Source organism: Ochotona curzoniae, unplaced genomic scaffold (genome assembly GCF_017591425.1).
Source record: "Ochotona curzoniae isolate NIBS_2020 unplaced genomic scaffold, NIBS_Ocur_1.0 scaffold_2476, whole genome shotgun sequence".
NCBI lineage: Eukaryota > Metazoa > Chordata > Mammalia > Lagomorpha > Ochotonidae > Ochotona > Ochotona curzoniae.
In genome coordinates, this window is record NW_024467095.1 from 4,687,681 (window position 1) to 4,702,192 (window position 14,512).

The 14,512-nt window shown below is 38.8% G+C and overlaps 1 protein-coding gene across 1 annotated transcript in view; it reads right to left on the reverse strand.

Moving 5' to 3' along the window:
* Nucleotides 1–814: 814 nt before the first annotated feature.
* Nucleotides 815–14,512, reverse strand: part of CPED1 (cadherin like and PC-esterase domain containing 1) — a 211,846-nt gene continuing 198,148 nt past the window's right edge. The window contains exon 22 of the mRNA XM_041002454.1: nt 815–2,697. Within this exon, the coding sequence (XP_040858388.1) occupies nt 2,485–2,697 (213 nt within the window). The 3' untranslated portion in view covers nt 815–2,484. The remainder of the gene's footprint in view (nt 2,698–14,512) is intronic.

Here is a 14,512-nt window from a genome sequence, read left to right on the forward strand (position 1 = left end):
TTTTATTTAAAAAACCAGTAGTTCCTTCCAACATTTTTAATATGGGGATCACTGGTCTGTAGGGAAGCCTGCTAGACACGTAGGGAACTAACACAGGAAGGTGAATGGCCCACGTGTGATACCAACCCGAGGCTATGCAGAGAGCTCTGATACGCCTAGAAAGAATCTTGTCTGCTTGGGTTGCCAGCAAAAGGTACACTGCCCCTTTAATCACGCAAAAACACACATTCCACACACAGAGTCAACAGGGATGCTTGAAAAGGCTTAGGCAGTTATTCTTGACTTTCAATGTCATAAATATTTTCTTTAGTTTAGCTTAGTTTGGATTGGATACTGATCAATTCTGACCAAAAATACACACTTCCTGTAACTTTCACACTTAAAAATATGTGAAAATACCTACTCCTACTTTCCCCTGCTGAAATTAGGTACTTACTAAACACACAAACACACTCTTGGATGTGTCTATCCATCTTTCTAGATTACACATGCATCTATTCCCTCAAAATGGAATAAAATGTAATTTCTTCAATTAAAGAGTAATTAAAATGATTCCTAATGTCTCAGTGCATTTTCCTAAAAAATAAAAGTGTCACTACACTCTTGCGCTCTTGCAAAGCGTTGGCCCTTGGATATCAGGGAGTCAGCTTCATCACAAACTCAGAGGAGGTTGGGTACAGAGGAACTTCATGGTCTTTCCTGTGTAATCCTACTCTAAAACTTAAATGGATGCAATAATTTCCCTGCCGAGTGCTTATTGACTGTAGGACAAGAAAGTAAAAAGCAAAAGATACTCAGTATACACAGACCAACACCACTAAGACATTTATTCAATGCTATTACAATTGTTTCTAAACTCCATGGCTATTTCAATAGTAAAGAGGTAACTGCCGGAGGAAGCTCAGTCCGAGCTCATCGTCAAGAAACACACAGAGTGGGTAATACTGTTGTGGGGCACTCAACACCTTCAAACAGGCTGCAGGCTGCAGTGACTTGTTCTGTCAATTGAAATCACTGCTGATAACCTAAAAACGATGTTTGCAGGTAGCTGCGGATAGGAAAAGTCCTTCATTTGAAAGTTAATTCTGTACCATTCCAAAAAAAGTCTGTAAACTTGTCATCTGCATATAGATATATTGTTTAGAAGAGTGATATTTTCATTTAAATATAATTTAAGACACTTAAAATATAAATTCTCATTGATCTTCATATAAAATATGTATAAAAATAGAACATTTAAAAGCAGTGGATATTAACACGAGGGCACTGATCAGTCAACACAGGCTTTTTGGCATAGTAATGAACCAGAGGTATTTGTATGTTTAGTAATTCCAGCCATGGATTGAGTTAGAAATCTCAGTATCTTTTTCCAAAAGGAAAAATAATCCTTTACAAGCCACCATGACCCTGTATTGCTATCTCACCACAAGATGTTTGTATACAAAGAAATTTACTACTTGAAGCTGTGAAGATAGAAGAGAAAGAACCTAAGATTGCATCTTGTTTTATATGTATGCCACCATTTCCATAAAAAATAATTTTATGCCTATTGTAAATTTGGATTAGATACAATTGCTTAGGGCCATTAAAATATAGCAGCACAGCGCTATTGTGGAAATACACAAATGCTTTAGGAGCGCATTTATTAATGCACAATGTAGAAAATACATAAAATAGTGTAATCTTAAATTACTTGGGTGGCAATAGCAAATGAAATTTTTCTTAAGTTCTATTTTCAGTGAAAGCTAATAAAATAATAAATGAGGAACTCTATCTTGTTCCTGTTTCTCAAAATATATAATCAATTCAGACTGCAGTAATCCATCAAAGTCCACAGACAAGACAGAAGGGAATGTTACGAAAGACACAGCAGGGTGAACTGAAACCGTGGTTATCTGAACTATAAAATATTTCACTTCCCATCCCCTTCAGACACTCACTTCCAGTTTCCTTGCAGGGAACTGCTGTTCGATTCCTTTCAGTCATACTGTTTTCAAAGTGTAAGAGGAAGTGGTTCTCATCAGCGTGAGACTCACACAGCCTGTGTCGTCAACGAGAACGCAAGTGCAACTGTCCTGCTCAGGTGGAATGTTTAAGTGCGTGCTTCTCGATCCTGACCTTTCCAGAAGATAACACGGCACGGAGCGCATTGCCCTCTCCGCTACAGAATTCAGAAGTCCACATTTCTCTCTATGATCACAATGTAATACATGGGCTATCGTGATTATGGTACACTTTTACATTTCAAGCAATCTTCTAGGTCTGTCTTTCACCCTAAAGCCAACTGATATTCAGGTTCAGATCTTGACTAGAATATGATGGTGGAAAATAGGACTTCTTTTTAGCTGGGTGTGCATGTACGTGCTGGTGTGAGCAGGTGTATTGGCCAGTCCAACTTCCATGTGAAGCCTAGTGTGGGTTTGTAGGCCAACATCCAGGTGCCTGGCTTATTTCCAACTCCAGCTCAGCTCTGCAGGAGGACACCTACGTTCTCCTTGTACTTCCACACATTCTGCTGAGAAGAATTTCAGAACAAACCTGGTTTATGGGGCCTCGGACATGATATGGTGATTGAAAATTGGTTATGGAGTCTTGTTGCAGTTTTCTTTGATTGCTAAAATATTTTCCCACAATGTGATTTCTCGATCTCTTCGTTTGAAGAAAGTTATATTCTTTGGATAATTTTGATTTCACTACCTATAAATAAAGAGTGAAAAAAAAAAAACCAGTGAGACAAAAATCAAGGACATTTGCACCCCGCACAGAGCAATCTAACTTTCAAACTCAAACAATTTCTCTGCCACACAGATGTTGCCCATAGGGCATGACTATGATTTATATAACCAAGAGCTAGGATAACTGATGTTTCAAAAAACACCAAGTTTGGAATTCAAATTCCTCTCTCTTTTCTTACCCTCAGGCAGCTGTCCCCAAGGTAAGAAACGGTCTCAGATGATGTTTCTATTGCAGTGTTTCCGTGTATACTTGGGTCAGACCCACTAACATGTAACTTGACACAGAAGCACTATAGAGAACGTATTATGCATTGGCTAGGTCATCGATACAAAGCTGAGACTATGAATGTATCATGGTACCATTGTACAGAACAGCAGCTGAAAAGTACTTTCAGAGGAAAGAAAATGTTTCTCCACCGCATGCAAATAAGCAGATATTGTTACAGATAGTGACTGCTGTTCTTTGGGTGCTTAGGAAAAATTACAGAATCCTAAAAGGTTCATATGCCTTATTCAGCTAATTGTGTATTTGGAGAGAGATACATTGACCTAATTATAAATTAAAATTTTTGAATAAATGGTATTACAAAACATTCAAAAGCAAAAAAAAAAAAAAGGAGGGTATTTAATAACAAATTTCCTTCCTATATCTACATCCCACACCCAGGGGTACTTTAGTTTCCTAATTCTTCATGCATCCATTCATTATTATTTTATAAACACAAATGCAAACATGCAAGCCAAGAAAAAAAGGGTTATAGTTAGAGTCTATTTGTATATTTTTACAAAATGTCCCGGTGGTATGATGTAATCATTGAGCTAATGGAACTTTGGTTGTTAGAAGGAGAGTGAGAAAAGGACCAAGATACCTTGGTGAGGGTTAAGGGAAAGTGAGATGGCAAGTAGGTAAAGAGATGAAGGAAGAGGGGAAAGATACTGACCATCTTCTCATTCTGTATTTTTTAGTGGTGATCAATGAACGTGATACTAGCAAGTTTTAAACATTTCTGACTGCTATTTAATGACTTAGGTACATGTTTTTGATCCAGACGACAATGAAAACAGCTTAAAAATAGACTATTTGAAGACAATCACATGATACCTCTATTTTTAGTTATTTTATAAAAGAGCATGAACCACTTGCAAGTGCATTAGAATGCTAACAATGGTACCCTCTTGGTGGAAGTGTTACAGGGGCTTTAGACATACTCCTGTAATCCTTTTTTTTTAAATTTGTATTGGAAAGCCAGATATACAGAGAGGAGGAGAGACAGAGAGGAAGATCTTCCATCCAATGATTCACTCCCCAATTGGCTGCAATGGCCAGAACTGAGCCAATCTGAAGCCAGGAACCAGGAGCTTCTTCTGGGTCTCCCATGCAGGTGCAGGGTCCCAAGGCTTTGGGCCGTCCTCAACTGCTTTTTCAGGCCACAAGCAGGGAGCTGGATGGGAAGTGGGGCTGCCGGGATTAGAACTGGCGTCCATATGGGATCCTGGCATGTTCAAGGTGAGGACTTTAGCTGTTAGCCACACCGCCGGGCCCTACGCATACTTGTAATTATTCTAGGTCTTGACTTTTTCTTATAACACTATAGATGTGCATTCTTTTATAATCACACACATTTTGAAGCCTTTGGCATTCTTAAGCAAAAGATGAAATACCAACGCATTTTAAGACCAATAGCAACATGTTAGCCCCATAGAAATTAATTGTTTTCCTATAAAAAGGAGGCTTCACACCCCTGCTCAGGCCCTTGCATCAAGTGGCTTAAGAAGTCCAGTGAAGCCAGCACATTGTGGTAAGGACTCCTGTGGATTGTGATGTAGAGTTCAGTCTGCAGTTAACTGCTAATTAATATTCCAGGTTGCAGCAAGCGTCTATGATGGGCTGTGCTTTCCACGCCCATCTGGCTAGATTGTGGCTCTAATTGTGCTACACTGCAAAGGTGCACCCATGTTTTCATGAAAGTTCTGATTCTGGAGGTTTATATTCACAGCAAGATTAGCGTACATTCTTCAGGAAGTTTATTTGGGGAAACACTTAAGTGTAAATATAACATTTAACCTTGAAATAATATTATTCCAGTGCTCTGAAGCCAAAATAGGGCTAGTTCTGTTTATATAATTTTATCTTAAATTGTGGCTTTCACAATTGCCTGATGATCTGCATGCTAATTATATGTAAAATAGAAAAAGGGTCACCCAATGGAAAAGGTTATATTCCTTCAAATGTTATTTTAGCATTTTGTATGGTTTCAGGACTGAATTTGGTAGCGCATGGAGATGCTCACAGCAATCTTAAAGGTAATTCATAAATAAGGACACATCTTTCCCAGCATATTTGCTCGGGTACAAATGCCCTCGTGAGTAGTGTCTCAATGGGAAGACTGGTTTCAGTTTGGAGCGTTCTCTGTGATGCTCTGTGAGAATGGCAGCCAGCGTTCTCATCCAGCATCCGAGGGCCAGAGCAGGCTGCCTGCAGCGCACATGCCCGCTTCACACTGTTCAGAACACGCCTATGTGCACAACAGCTGTCGGCCCCATAACATTTGATCTACTTAGTTTCCTCTACAAGCTGCTTTTCCAGAAATAAACAATAATTTTTTTAAACATTTGGATACTGAATGCTAGAAACTGACAGTACTGTAGAGATCATTATTTCAATTTTGATTTGTTAAAGTACAGATAAAAAGTAAAACCTTCCAAAATGCTACTGTGAATTGAATCCAGGGGGAATTTTAAAACTCCGGAGCATAATGCCCCTGTACCACAGCACTCATGTAGAGAGCTATTCCTATTGGAATCCACACGAAAAGACTTCTGAGAAAGAAGACAAAGACATTTTGAAGCACATTTAAAAAATAAATATAGGAAAATAGTTAAGATCATATAGGAAAGAAAAGAAAAAGTCACATTGCGGGGGGGTGGGAGGAGGGAGGGTTAAAAAAACACATGCTTATTTATCAGTATGAATTAAATCTGCCATCAACCTGCTAGAGGCGTGTGAGCTGTCACATACTCTGGACTTCATCCCTTGCTCCTACCCTCCCTGGCTCTCACACCTCTCAACGGTCCCGTTGGGAATCTTTTTTTCCATGGTAAACAAAGTCGGTTAGTCACCATCACCACTGAATTTTTCTTCAGCCTCCTTGCCAAAATGGAAACTTTGCTTTGCCAGGAAGTCTCTGCCTCTTTCCCCCACCAGGGTGTGTATGGGTGTGTGCATACATACACACACACACAGGTGGCACAGAGGCTGAGGGAATAAATAGGCACTTGACTGTACGGATATTCTTTCTACTGATGTCCATGATTTCTATTTTGTAGCTGTGGTTAGTTCATCTGAACACCTGGTACCATTTCAGACACACCCTTCTCCCATGTTGAACCTTCTTTCTGGCTCTGAACTCAGGGCCTTCAGTGAGTTTCCATCAACACTTTCTCGGGGATACCATCCAACAAATCCATTTTTTTTTTACATAAAGTTGGAGGAATCACAATTTCAGATCTCAAGACATACTACATGGCAGTGGTCATCAAAACAGTCAGGTACTGGCACAGAAACAAACCCCCAGAAGTGAGTCTGTATGTGCATAGCAAGCTAATCTTTGACAAGAGAACTGAAAATAATTTAGGAAAAAAGGCTCATCTCTTCAACAAATGCTGTTGGGACAACTTGATGGCAGCCTGCAGAAGTAAGAAGCAACATCCCACTTGTCACGTTACACAAAAATCAGCTCTCACTGGATCAAAGACCTAAATCTGCACCCAGAAACCACCAAAGGATTACAGGAAAACATCCCTATACCTGCAAGACATAGGGATTAGTAAAGACTTCTTAGAAAAGTCACCAAAAGCACAGGCAGTCAAAGACACAAATGTGACTACCTCAAACTAAGATGCTTCTACAGCTCCTATATACCAAAGGAGATGACTAACAAGTGAAGAAGCAACCAATAGCATGTGAGAAAACCTTTGTACACTACACAACCAATAGGGACTAATAGCCAGGATTTACAAAGAGCTTCAGAAACTCAATGACAGTGAAACAAACAACCCTCTGAAAAAAAAAATGGGTAAAGCAACTGCACAGAAAGTTTTCAAAAGAACAAACTCATGTGGCTAAGAGACATGAAAAAATGCTTAGGTTCCTTAGGTATCAGGGAAATACAAATAAAAAGCACATGAGGTTCCACCTATCTCCAGTGAGTTTGGCCTACATTCAGAATCTACTAACAACACTTACTGATGTGGACTTGGTGGTGGGAGTGTAAGCTAGTACAGCCACTGTGGAAGTCAGTATGGAGAATGCTAAGAGAACCGAAAACAGATCTTCCATGTGTTCCAGCCATCCCACTTCTGGGGACATATCTACCCACCAATTTCTTCAGCACAGTTCCAACCTGTTACCATCTTATACAAATTGGACTTGATTTCCCCAAGTCAAATTTGATCAGCCTCTCATCTGAGAACTATGCACAGCCTCCTGGGGCAGGATAAAGAATGCAGATGGAATCACAGATTCTCCTAGTAGGAAATTAGCAAACACATTTTAACCTCATGTTACTGAGTTCTTGACTAGATTAAGACTTCAAATCTTTTCATTAAAAGCTACTTAAATACGATGCTTTCTAGTTCTCATGATAAATATGAGTTGAATGCTCAGTAATAAGCAGAATCAGTATGATGGTAAAAAAAATAGAAAAGTTCATACTGGAAATTAAAAAGTATTTCATACATCATTACTGTTCCCACTGCTATTTAAGGAGGAAAAAAAGTAGTTTTAAATAGAGCCTAGTGCTAGAGCCTGGGACTATAAATGTTGATCATCTAATACTTCAAATTTCATAGGATTAAATCAAGCATGTAGATTAAAAATGGAAGTATGCACAAAACTGCCGATAGGCTCCCCAGAGAAGGGAGAAGGCTTTGCTTTCATGATAAACATTTATTTTTTAAATGTTTCCAGCAATCAGGAGTTCAAGCAGAAGAGAAACAAAAGGATACAACATCCTACACCTAAAACTGAATGATTGTTTTTGTGCATAATATCCATCTTTCAGTCTTCAGATCTCTCTGCCTTGGGAACACACGGAGTAATTCTGATATGGCTCCTACTCTTAGGAGAACTATATAAAGACACATGTCTAAGATACTTGAAGTAAGAACAAGAATGAAGTGACTTCAAAGGCATTGTCTGAGACAAACTCCCCAAGGTCAGGCACCATGTTGTTTCCATGTAATGAATAGTTCCTTAGTGCATTCAGGAAACTTGGTGCTAATTTATGGTGAGCGTGGTCACAGTAATCTGTTCACACCATAATTATTTCTTGAAATTTATTTATAAACATCATTCTCTGGCATTGTTATCAAAGTGCTCTCTCTCAATCTCTAGATACTACCTTATTTTCCCTATTCATAGGCATGCATGTGGAAGAAAAGGAGTCAGCCACATTTTTAAGGCTTGGAAGCGTCATGCCAGTGAAAGATGTTTGGTACCTGTACAATAATAGGCAAGTCGCTTCTTTCCTTTGATCTCAGGTGTGGAAATGTGCCCGTTTGAGGTCCTTCCCAAATCAGGATCATTTGGAGCTATTATAATCCAACTAAAGTGTCAACTGGAATGTGACTGTGAGAGAGCTGTAACGATATAAATGTTTGGTTCCTTTTGGGATAAAATAATAATCATAAGAGCAAAAAACATGCATAATTTAGGCCTTGGAAAAGAGACAAACGATTTTCGATGTTTGTGTACAACGGAGACAAATTCCAGTGCCTGTGTGCATCCAAATGCACCTCTAAATTTGGGTACAGAGGACTCGGCCCCTGAAACAGAGATAGGTCTACCCAACAGGGCAAACACCTTTGGAAAATAATACGCATTGGAAGATACATCAAAAAAGGTTGTGCAAACTGGCATTTCAAGGTAAGTTTATTTTGGTACAATTTTTTTTTGAATGCATGCATAGTTTTTTTCAGGATATCTATTTTTCCAAGTGTTTTGAACAACCTTAGTATATATGATTTGACAGCTACATTATTTTTATTTAATTTTAAATATGAATGATAATCTATTTATCACTTTAACTCATCTAAAACAATTTCTTCCCTACTGCCTTTTTATTCCCTTTTTGTGGAGTTGTCATGCTGCATTACAGTTCAAATTAGTAAAATATAGTGAAGAACAACTTGCATCCAAGTAGTTAGATCAGCATTGTTCTACAAGCCTTATAATAATTATTATTTTTCTCATAGCAGTAGCAAAATTTAGAAGAAGTTACATGGTGGAATAGCCTGTCAAATATATATTATAATGTTATAAAGCAGTTATATATATTCTTAAAATTTTTAATGTATTAACTCTAGAAATTAGAAAAGCATAATTCTGAAGTGGTATAAGTGCAAGGTGTTGCAGGCTGTGCAGACGATCATAATCTTCTGTGACTCAGCATAACAGGAAGTAGAAATCTGCTTGGGAGGAGCAGCAACCTGGGCTTTTGTGTACATTTCCTATAGGTATAAGATCTGCCAGCTTATGGCTGTAGATCTCTCCATAACTCAACTCACAAACATTTTGGAAGGCATACAAATGGCCACAGTTTTCAACTGGATCCACTAATGTAAGGCTTCCTAAACAGATGAAAAATATTGTTACAGATAATAGAAAAAAATCTATGATTCAAGTTTTTACTATTAAGTATGTATAACTGTAACACTCCACTATTCAAAATTGACTTGACATACATTTTTGTTTTAAGATTTAACGTTTTTGCTTTAAGATTTATTTTTTATTTTTATTTATAATTTATTTTTATATTTTATTTTTCTTTACGGAGAGAAGTAGAGGTCTTCCATTGCTTAACATTCAGAGTTGAGTTAATCCAATCCTGGGGGCCCAGAGCTTCTTCCAGATCGTCCATGTGGGTACAGTGGCCCAAAGGCTTGTGTCATTTTCCCTGCTTCTCTGAGCCGTAAGCTGAGAGTTGGATCAGAAGTGGAACAGCCAGGAAACAATCACCATCCATATGGATGCTGACACTAGTAGGCAGAGGATTAGCCTAAATACCACTGTACTGGACTTGGAAAACATCTTAAGACCCATCTTGACCTGAGAAACCCTCAAGGAACTTTCAATATGGTCCCCAGATCCACAGAACAACTTTTAGTGGTACAAGTATTACCAAAATTGCTTTAAACTGGATTAGAGGAAAATTTTTATTTCAATGTGTTTCATGACTATGGCTAATGTTTGAAGAACAAAAGGTTGATAGATATGATATTGACCGGGCCTTATATGCTAGTCTGTCCTGAAATGCCTATTAATATAAATGTACACTATTGAAATATTTCTTGTTTGATGTAGTAATTTCACAGACAGGAAATTCAATCCTAAATCCAGTTGGCAGTGAAAATGTGGTGTGGGGGTCATGAAAAGACACCCTACTCCACTATTGGGGGAAGTGCAGACTGGGCCAGCCTCTGTGGAAGTCAGTGTGGAGAATTCCAAGGCAACAGAGCAGCCAGGACATGAGTCAGTCACATGGCAAGCTGGTGTTGCAGGTGGTAGGTCTACTTGGCATGCCACAGTGATGGCCCTGTAGACCCCAGTTCTGACACAGTACTTAGCCCATAACTGTGTTTAATACATTTCTTTAACTGATACATTTCAATGATGCTTTAAAACTGTAATACCATGATATACCAGTATATTAAAAAATACTATATATTTGAATGTAGGTTCTTCACAGCATAGGGTAAGAAACTTGGAGGTCTACGAATTTTGCACATGGTTCATTTTTTAAAGCCTTAATTAGTTAATTAATTAATTCTATAAATAGAGGAATGGAGAAGGAGAGGGAGATTCCATCTACTAGCTCCAGTGGAAAGTCATGCAGTGGGCAGGGATGAGACTGGTACGAGGTGAGACCCAGAGCCAGGAACTGAATGCAAATCTTACACGTGGGTGGCAGAGACCTGAGTGCTTCAGCCCTCTCTGCCGCTCCCCAGGATGTGCATCTGCAGGAAGCTAAGCCAGGAGCGGAGCCTGGATCCACCCCAGGCGCATCAGACCTAGGTGGTATTTTCACCACCAGGATCTATGGTTACCCTGCATAGTTTCTTAACTCATCATTTCCTGACCTGTACCTCAACCTGGATGCTTTCAGCACTTAGCTCCTTTAGGCTGTGAGCCAATCACAGGGTTTGTGGGGGGTAAATATACCTCACTTGCAATTGGTGTTTGTCTTCAGTGGGCAGTTGAAGTTGGAATTTCCTTTACCTGCTAAGCCATGCTTCACTCCAATGAATTTATATTCTTGCCTGTTATGCAGAATTCTTTGTTCTATCTTTTCTAAGAGTCATGAATGATAGCTTTGTATACACTTAAGGGTTCAAGTGGAAGGGAAGATAAATAGTTGTGATCCATCTGCCAAATTTAGACTATACAACACGTCGGACTATCCTACATATCCAAAGTGTGTTTAGTGAGCTGTTAATAGTAGTGATTTAAAAAAAAAAAGTTGCATTGTCAAAAACTTTAGATGAAAAGTGGGCCAAATCAAGCTATACAGTTTCTTTGGGGACAGTTTAACATACTGCTGCTGTTTGAGAATCCATAATGTAGAAGGTATTTCTTAAGTCCATCCCTCATATTTCTAACATACACATTGAGCTTCCCGTCACAGATCCCCACCTGGATGTCCTACAGGCATCTCAAACAGAACACGTTCAAAGCTGAACTTACCATCTTTTCCCTCTGCCAGTGTCTTTTCAGTTATCCTTCCCCTCCTTTGCCAGTGATGCTCTTCAGCCAGTCACCCAAATTAGGAATAACTCCTTATTCCACCTACTCCCCCAGGCCTCGGGTAAAATAAACAGGCTATTTTTGGTATTTGTCCATTTTAGGTTTTATGCTTGTTGTCTCTGTTCTGGTTTTGGTGGGCTTTCATTTGTTCTTACCTGGATTCTAAAACAAACAAAAAAAAATACCCCTTTTTGTCCTGACTCTGCCATCTTCAAATGTTCCCTCCTCATAGTCTTAATGACATGAAGTGAAAACAGAACTGCCTCACTCCACTCCTTCAAGGCTTTTAGTGGGTTTCCTTCACTTGAAAGATAAAGGGTAAGCTGCTACCACTATATGGCATAAGTGACGGCATGCAATTTCCTTTGCTAATAGGTTCTGTAAGGTAAACAATTCCTTGTGATTCCCTGATGACATCATGTGACTTCAGAACTAATTCAGTTCACACTCTTCCACGGATTTACAGAGAAAGCTACCTTTGCCATAATATTATTAACCTATCTGTTTTCAACAATCAGATTTAGTAAATTTTTAGGAAAAGATTCATTCAATGCTCTGATAGAGTTAGGTTCCCCCTTCTTGATGTGATGAAAAAATATCCTATTCAGATGCTTCTATTGAAGTGTAGCAGACAGAGCTGCCGCCTGCAATGCAGGCATACTATGTGGGCATCAGTTTGCATCCCAGCTACTCCTGATCTACTCCTGATCCAGTTCCCAAGAAAAGCAGTGGAGCATGACCCTAGTGTTTGGTGTTTGAGTCACCTACCACCCATGGGGGAGCCTTGGAAGAGGCTGCTGGCTCCTGGTCCAGCCCCAACAGTTGCAGCTGTTTGAGAGTGAACCACTAGGTGAAACAGTTTCTCTGTCTCTATCTATCTATCTATCTATCTATCTATCTATCTATCTATCTATCTATCTATCTATCTCTTTCCCATTGCTTCCTATCATGTAACTCTGACTTTCAAATAAATAAGCTTTTTTTTTTAAAAAAAAAAAAGATAGTTGATTTATATCTCTAATATTCTACTTAACATACTGTTTCATAACACAAGCATGCATGACCGACTGGTCCCAATGTTTCAGAGAGTAGAGAGCGTGTCTTACTTATTTTTGCAGCATCACTGTTTTGCTCAAGAAATGAACTCAAAAAACAAACCTGGGGTGATGCAGTTTAAAAAGGTTGAGGGAATCATAACAGATGAGAAGGGCCGGGGAGAATATTTAGTTTGTAGTTAAGACTTGTGAACTGGCTGGTTGTAGGATGGTAGGAAGTAGAGGGGAAATAACCAGGAGGGAAGGACAGCTCTGGTTTGTAATGACAATGCAATATGGTAAATTAGGGGATGCCAGAGGAGAAAAAAAAACTTTAAGATGATGTTGATTTTTCTTTGGAGACACGTGACTTTTGAAATGCTCAGGGGAATCCCATAGACATATTAGCTCATTCTGTGTGTAGCTCATTGGTTTCAGATAATAGCTTTTTAAGGTTTTGATAAAAAAGAGAAGACCTGTTTCTATATCAGATACTGTTTAGCTTATAGAACTAAGATTAAATCATATCAGGATAAGGAATGGAAAATTATCTGTGAAGAAAAAAAACCTGAAATGGCTTTCTTTTCTCCTTTCCACCACAGCAGAATCAAAAGAAACCGCTGAAATTAGGGCTGGGCAGTCTCACAAATGATTTTGGTTGACTGAGTCAAAAGCTGTAGCTGCATTTGCCAGAAAATGAAAATATTACATAAGGATTGTAAAACTGCTTACACTAATTAATAGTCACAAAGCCATTGCTTGTGGAACTAGGTTTGAGGAAGTAATGCTACTGCATCCTTCCCCAGCTTCAGTAGATGTTTGCTGTATCACCGTCCAAATATTCTCTTGGGCAAGAGCTCCCTGGATCATGTTTGTTGTCCTGGGTAAACATCAGGAAAACAAAATTGCATCTCCACCCATGAAGAGAAACACCTTCTTTCCTAATCAGCTGGGACATTTTGGTCAAAACTGGTGCACACCAGTTGGGAAATTGTTTGGGGTAACAGCACATTCTCTTTTGGTTGACAGATAGATAAAATAATGATCTAGAAACCCTAGTCTCCCTTTGTTGGTGACAGAACTCTGATTATAAACCTCAGCATCTTACTGGTCATCGTACCAGTTCCTCCCAGATATTCTTGAAAGTCTTGTGAGAATAGCTTAACTGAGCATCAGAAGATCCAAGGCCCCAAGTCAAAATTCTTACGGCACTCCTACAACTGTTTCCAATTCTTGCTACTATTTTATGGTAATTTTTCTTTGCCAGGATCATGAGATGAGCACAGAAGAAAAGAAGATTGTCAACAGAAAGTTGCCCTTTCATGTTTTTCATGAGATCCGTAACTGACTTTTTCTTGGCTGGCTCCAGTCATAATCTAACCTTCTTTTACAAGGGGTTTTAGATGTTCTTGATGACTTGCAATGCTCTACCATTGATTTTAAGAAGTTAGGAGGGAGCTGGTTTAGAAAGAGTCAAATATCAGTGTCAGCAGTAAAGACTTCCTGAAGTACAGGTGGTACAAACTGTTCAAGAGTTAAGCAACAATTATATCTAAGCAATGAATGACTTTAGAGACTTGATTAAGGAAATCCTTTGGGAAAAACGATCTTATCAGCTCTCTGTTGCGGGAAAAGCAAATGCTGCCCGAAGTATTGTTTGGACTGGATCAGGAAAGCCTGAAGATAAATAACACGATTCTGGAATCAACTGAAACAATTTAGGGCAGCTCAATGAGGCATGGCTTCAACACAACATCACAGCACACATTTGAAACAGAGAGGATAAAGCAATATTTACATGATCATTATAAGTAATTATAACATCAAATAAGTTAGGTAAGTTTACTTGATATGTTTATATCACTTTCTTTTAAAATGTGAAGTAGTTTTTATTAGAAATAATTATAAACCAATACTCTAGTGTTGATGGTTCAAAGAGT